The sequence below is a fragment of the Cynoglossus semilaevis genome, chromosome 8 (assembly GCF_000523025.1).
Source record: "Cynoglossus semilaevis isolate Cse_v1.0 chromosome 8, Cse_v1.0, whole genome shotgun sequence".
NCBI lineage: Eukaryota > Metazoa > Chordata > Actinopteri > Pleuronectiformes > Cynoglossidae > Cynoglossus > Cynoglossus semilaevis.
Window position 1 is genome coordinate 8,304,412 of NC_024314.1, and position 6,394 is coordinate 8,310,805.

At 44.7% G+C, this 6,394-nt stretch overlaps 1 protein-coding gene across 8 annotated transcripts in view; it reads left to right on the top strand.

Annotated features, from left to right (window-relative positions):
* rbfox3a (RNA binding fox-1 homolog 3a) overlaps window positions 1-6,394 on the top strand; it is a 413,293-nt gene that overhangs the window by 281,947 nt on the left and 124,952 nt on the right. Inside the window, exon 5 of one of the 8 annotated variants that reach the window (XM_017034194.1) lies at window positions 1,497-1,961. The exons of the other annotated variants lie outside the window; for them this stretch is intronic. Within the exon in view, the coding sequence (XP_016889683.1) occupies window positions 1,944-1,961 (18 nt within the window). The 5' untranslated portion in view covers window positions 1,497-1,943. The remainder of the gene's footprint in view (window positions 1-1,496; window positions 1,962-6,394) is intronic. 8 annotated transcript variants of the gene reach the window in all.

Genomic DNA, 6,394 nt, shown 5'->3' on the forward strand with positions numbered 1-6,394 from the left:
TGTTCAGCCCTAACACACACATCAAGATGTATGCAGGTACACACTCACGCACACACACATTGTGCACATTTGTTGGTATGACGGAGTTGATGATGACGATGATGAAGATGATGATGATGATGCAAAAGTCAGTGGTAGCTTTGAGGTGCACAAGTATTCTGTGGTTTTGTGTGTATGTGTGTGTGTGTAGTGTAAAAGTAATTTGCAAATAGTTTTACAAATGACACCGTGTCAAACACACACACACACAAATACACACATGCATCTTGGCTCATACCCAGCTACAGCCTTATACAGCTGAAGGCTTTAACCCTCAAACTGCCCCTGGAGTTGTGGAAACCAGCTTCTTACACACGCACACACACACTCACACACACACACACACACACACAGAGCAACACTTCTATAGATGTAAGGTAACTCACGTCATTCATTCCGACTCCTGCAGAACAGAAAAAAAAAAACACAGAAACAAAAGAAGAACCAATGAAGTGGCAGCAGCTCCACTTTAGCCTCTTTAATCACTATCTCTCGTCTGTCTCCTCCGCCTCCCCCTTCACACGCTCCCTAAATTGGTATTTGTTTTGACGGCTCTCTTGTCTCTTACCCCCACCACGCACCACAACCGAACCTCAAACCTCCACCTCCTCCTTCCCCTGCTCCTTCTCCTTCTCTCCCGATGCTCCCGGTACAACTTAATGAAAGCAGCTGCTGCCGTCGGCTCTTTAGCAAAGGCAACAGCGAGCTAATCTGCCCCGCTCTCTGCTCTCCTTCCTGTCCGCCGTCATTCAGTCTGCTCCTGGTTCCCGCTCCTTGTACGGCTTTCCCACAACTTCTTCACATCCCCGGCCCCCCGGCATCCCTCCAACAGCTCATCTCTTCATCCCTCCTCCCACCTCCTCCTCTCCTCTCCTCTCCTCTCCTCCCTTGCTTTCTCTCTCTTCCTTTACTCTGCACACTCCCTTCCTCCCTCTGTCCCTCCCTCCCTCCCTGCCTACTTTCCTTTACATTATCCCCTCTGCACTTGTCTCTCTCCGGATGAAAGCTTCTGAGCTACTGTACCGTGTGGCGATCTCCAGCTTTTCCCCATCTCCCAGCCACTTCAGCGCTCTTTCCCCAGGAACGCTGTCGAAGAAAGTCTGCCTCCAGACTTCTCCTCCCTCCCTCAAGTCAGACCTGCTGGATTGAAGCCACCCCCGAACGAAGGAGAGCAAAGAGAGAAAGCGAAGTGATTTCAGTGCATGTTAGTGATGCAGAGTGTAGTGTAGTTTACAGTAAGTGAAGAAGAGAATAAAATAGAGTGAGGCAGAAAAGCTGAGCGGGCAGTGAAGCGGTGGCAAGTTAGAGAAGAGGCAGTAGAAGAAGTGAAGTAAAAGAACTAAAAAAAAGAAAGAGAAGGGAGGTACTACAACACCAACGCCTCTCAGCAGTTTCTCCCTTGTTGCCTCTCTCTTTACTTTTCCTCTTTCCTCTTCTTTTTTTCTTCCCCCCTTCAGCGAAGAAGCGGAGGAAGACTTTTCTGAAAGGTTCTGGGGAGGAAGAAGCCGAGCGAGAGCTTCCACAGCGACTCTTCCACAGCAAAGTCACACTTTGGAAGAGTCTGCGGGAGAGGAAAACCAACTGTCTGTCTTCAGTGGCAGAGGGACACATAAAGGGACTTTATAACTCTGCTGCAGAAAAAACCACAAACACAGAAGCAATTAGCTGGCTACCAGATAAAACTGAGCAGACTACAAAAGGGAGAGAATCTTCCCCGGGAGAAAGAGCGAGAGAAAAGTCGACGAAGGAGTGAAGAAAAGAATCATTTGAGAGCAGGACAGATATACTGAAGAAGACGGCAGCAGAGAGGAAGACACAGAGAAGGAGGAAGAGCACTGGCCTCTCCGGTGTCCTTGCTTACCCCCGTTTTCCACCCCCTGTTGTCCCATCCCTACTCAGCCGAGATGATGATGTATTTCTGGGTGAGTACCGAGGCCCTGTGGGGGGGGCTGGGCTCCTGAACACAACTCAGAGACCCTGGACACACACACACACACACACACAAACAAACACACACACACACTAGAGTGAGGACGGCAGCGTCTCTGCTTGAGCACAGCGTTTGGTTGAGTTTCCGTGTCTCAGCGAGGTCTCAGGTGAAGCAGCACCTGTGAGGAAACGTCAGCTCCTCACTCTGACCGTCCTGCAGTCGTGGACTGGCCTCTTCACTGCTGTTGATGAAGCACAGTGTAATTAGGAGCAGGATTCCTTGTCTTCTGACTGATGTGTGAGGTTTTACTACTTCTGTCGGCAGTGACACAGCGTCTGTGGCTGGTTTGGGGTTTTTTTTTTCTTTTTTTCTGTGACTTTAATTTGTGTGAAAATCCACCACCAACAGGTTGAGGGGTTTTGACCATCGGTGCAGTGAGGACTAGGTGACCAGAGTTAACCAGTGTGGACGTTAGGCTGGTTTTAAATGCAGTTTTTACACAGTACTTGTGGTACTTGTGTTTCCTTCACCACCTCCTGTAGTGTGTGTTTGCACGTGTGTGTGTGTCTGCTTTGAATTTGTATTTTAAGTAATTAAGTTGTTGCCGTGAATCATCATAAACAGTTTCCTCTTATTTTCAACACAGTTCAACAGAGTATTTTTTTCTTCTGACATAGTATACTTTATAAATATTTCAAATATAAGAAAAGACTTGCTTTGAATCAAACAATAGTTTATTTTTGTCGTTTTCGTTAAAGTGCCTTTTTCGCACTGTTCACTGATCACACTCATACTTCGAATCCTCAGCACTGAGGGATCTCCATCTGCTGCTAAGGTGAAACGAAAGACACAAATACTGTAACTGCTCTGATCACACAAAAAACCTTTTTTTACAAAAAAATGAATAATCAAGACAATTAACAATTAACTTTTCATTTTATAAATGTAAAACTGAATATAATAATAATAATATAATAATAATAATAATAATAATAATAATAATAATAAGTAAATTTTAATAATAAGTTATTTTTTCCTTTGAGAAGCATATATGATCATTTGGATTTTTAGGGAGTATGGCGGCTAATGTCCTCAGCGAGAAGGTCAACGAGCGACTCTACAGGGAAATAAAGCTTGTAAATGATTTTTAAAGCTAAACTAAAGATAATCAATAATACAGTTGAGGGTTTTTTTTAGTTCAGAAAGAGATATTTTTATTTAAAAACTGAAAAAACACAATTTTGTGGATGTAACTCTGGGACCTTTTAAAAAAGTCTCTAAAAACCGTTCACAAAAGTCTGAAGTGGAAATAACCTGGAAATTCATGATTTCTTTGATAAAAATGTTCCCGTCCAGACCACAGTGGGTTCAACTCCCAGCCAGTATCCACGGTTTTGATTTTACTGTCTGCTTACACACTGTATATATAATTCCTTTCCCGGCAAATGCTCAGCCAGGACGTTTTTTCCCACAATTCTTCAGTAAATCCTAAAGTCAGCACGGAATGTGATACACAGCAACGTTTCAAGTACACATCTGTCATTTATCTGGCTTCAGGCAAACTGCAGCTATATCCTATTATCAGGGTTAAACATCATGTGGATTAGCAGCTCTATCAGTCACTGTGAGCGTGTGTCTGTGTGTGTGTGTTTCTGCAACGCCTGTCGTGGGAGTTTGGAGCCAGACTTGAGATTCAGCTGAAAGTGTGCAAAAGCCTCCCCTTTTTTTTTTTTTTTTTTTTCTTACTGACGTGCAGTGTTGAGCTGAAGGCTCAGAGATGCAGCGTGTGCTGACCTTCGCCTGGAGAAGCCTGGTGGTGCTGGAGACCTCCAGGAGGCTTCCAGAGCGTTCTCCTGACTGTGGAGAGTCCGTCTGAGCCACAGTGTCTCAGTTCTGCCATGAAGGGCAAAAGGAGCCGGTGTGTATTGTTAAACAGCAAACCTTAAGGCTTCAAACCATTGATTTATCACTAGCTTTGCATTGTGATTACGAACCACTAGCTTTGGGTTGTCGATACAACCTTAGCATCAAGTTTCTCCCAAGCCCTAAGTTTAATAAGTTCCAAGTTAACACTGTGCTTTATGGAAAGTAACTCTGGATGGAAATTCTCTCTCCCCCCTGCGGGTGAGTTTAGCCTGCTAACTGAGACACTGAGTGTACAGTAATTGTTTTAGGAGTTGAAATTGTGAGCAAACAATCAAGCATTTAAGTATAAAGCTGCTGAAAAAAAAAAGATGCTGAAACCTGTTATTTGAGCTCCCCTCACCCACAGCCCACACCCCCACCCCCAAACACCTCCTTTATGTGGCTGCTGCCGAGTAAACGTCTACTTTGCTTCTAATGGCGTTGAGCTGCTGAAGGTTGGTGTCACTTCTTTAGCTCGCCATCCGTCTGCTAATAAGAGTGGAAATTTGAGAAGTTAAAGAAGGAGAGGTGTTTTGTTTTGCAAGGGAAAAGGCGGTGTAAATGAGACGGAGGAAGAGACGGGGCAAACTGAGGCGATGCACAAACCAGAGAGACAAACACAAAATCTGTTATTTGATAAAGCATTTAAATACTTTGTTTATCAGACTTCAGTGTTTCTTATAAACCATTTGATTTGTTAAAAAATATATATAACTGCGACACACTTCCAAAATCAGGTCAGAGGCAAAATGATCATTTCTTTAAATGATTTTGTAAAGCGAGTGTAGCGCTGGTTCACAGGAGCATGGAGATTCATGGACAGGCTGTCAGTGGTGACTGTTGTCTGACCAGATATTTTGACCAGACATGTTTGTGGGGTTGACCCAGATTAGAGTTAATCTGCTCTCCTGATTGGACAAAAGGAATTAAATTACAAATCAGTGCAACTTCCGCCACCGCGGCTCAGACTAAAGAAAATGTTAACATTGTTGTCGTTGTGTCCCTGTTGTTGCCCCCTAGAAGAACCCCCGAGCCTCAATTTGGGAACTACTGTCTTGTCATTAGTAACAATTTGGAGTTGACTCAAAGTCAATCATGCAAGGGGCCAAGGTTTAAAACGCAGTCTAATTTGTGGGCCAAACAGTTAGCATTTATTGTCAGAAAATCACTGTTCATCATGGAGAGGTGTGTTTTTGATGAAGGACTGTAAATATGTGCTTTATGAGAGTTGGAGTTTAAGAAAGAATCTGTCCAGAAAACACAAGTTTGGACTCTTTAAGGTGGAGCTGTGGTGGGCCACATTCAGCCCGTGTGCCATGAGTTTGACATATGTGATCTGAGGTCAGTTGTACCAACAATAGCCACACTCGGGACCTTTGTGGATTCTGTGAGGACTGATCTAAATAACAGAACTTCACCAGAGTCGTTTCAGTTTTTAATTCTTTTAATGGTTGATGTTTAACAAACACAGTCACATGATTGGATTTTATATTGACTCAATGAATGGAATAAAGTGCACAAACTTCTTCTTCTTCTTCTTCTTTTAAATAGGTTCTGTGCCTATTCATAGTTGACCTCAATCAGTCTTAACCTTCTCTCTTCACAGTTCAGTTTGTTGTCCTCCCTCCCTCAGCTTCTTTCTTCTCTCATGTTTTCCTTCTCTTATCTCGGCGCCTCCTCCGATCTCTCCTCCCTGGGTCCAGTGTGCAGTACAGTAGCTAATGATGGGGAGTCTGTAGCTGGTGGCTGTCTGCAGATATGAAGCGAGCGGGGGGCTTTGATACGGAGGCAGCAGCCAGTGCAGCTGACATTAACTATTCCTCTTCATCACAGCTGCTTACCTTCGCTCTCCCCCTATTTCTCTTTCTTATTAATGAAAATGTACGGTAAATAAGCTGATATACACGCGCCAGCTTTCTTCACTAAAATGTAGTGATTCTCATATTTTCGGGCTAACGCGCTGCAGCACTATCTGCGGGTACGCACGGTGAGGAAGGGAGAGAGTGAGGTAGAAAGACACAGAGAGAGAGAGAGAGAGAGAGAGAGAGAGAGAGTTGTGAAGTTGCAGTGATCTCCTTGATGCCGCTCTGACAACAGCAGCAGAGTTAAAATACTTCTACCTGTCCCTTTGGAGACTCTGGGCGAGAACAAAGACCCTCCTGTGTGAGCGCTGTAGGAACGCTAACAGGGGCTGGAAGAGCGCAAACAAAGCAAATAGCTGGAACTAATGAACAGGTACAGGCAAGGTGGCTGTGGGGTGAGGAGGGAGGGGGAGACGCAGCAAGTATGGGGACAGAATTTAAGAGAAAGAAAGCTCCTCCAGGTTACGTCTGAACTTGGGTTCCTCCTGAGGAGGGGGGAGGAGAGGAGGTGAGGACCCAGGGTTCTCCGGCTCCTCTCGTTTGCACCCATGAATGTTAATTATTCAGGGCGTAGATGGAAGGATGAAGATGAAGGGATGGTCACTTTTGAAAAGAGATGAGGGGAGGGGGCAAGCAGGGAGCAACAGTAAAGGGAGGA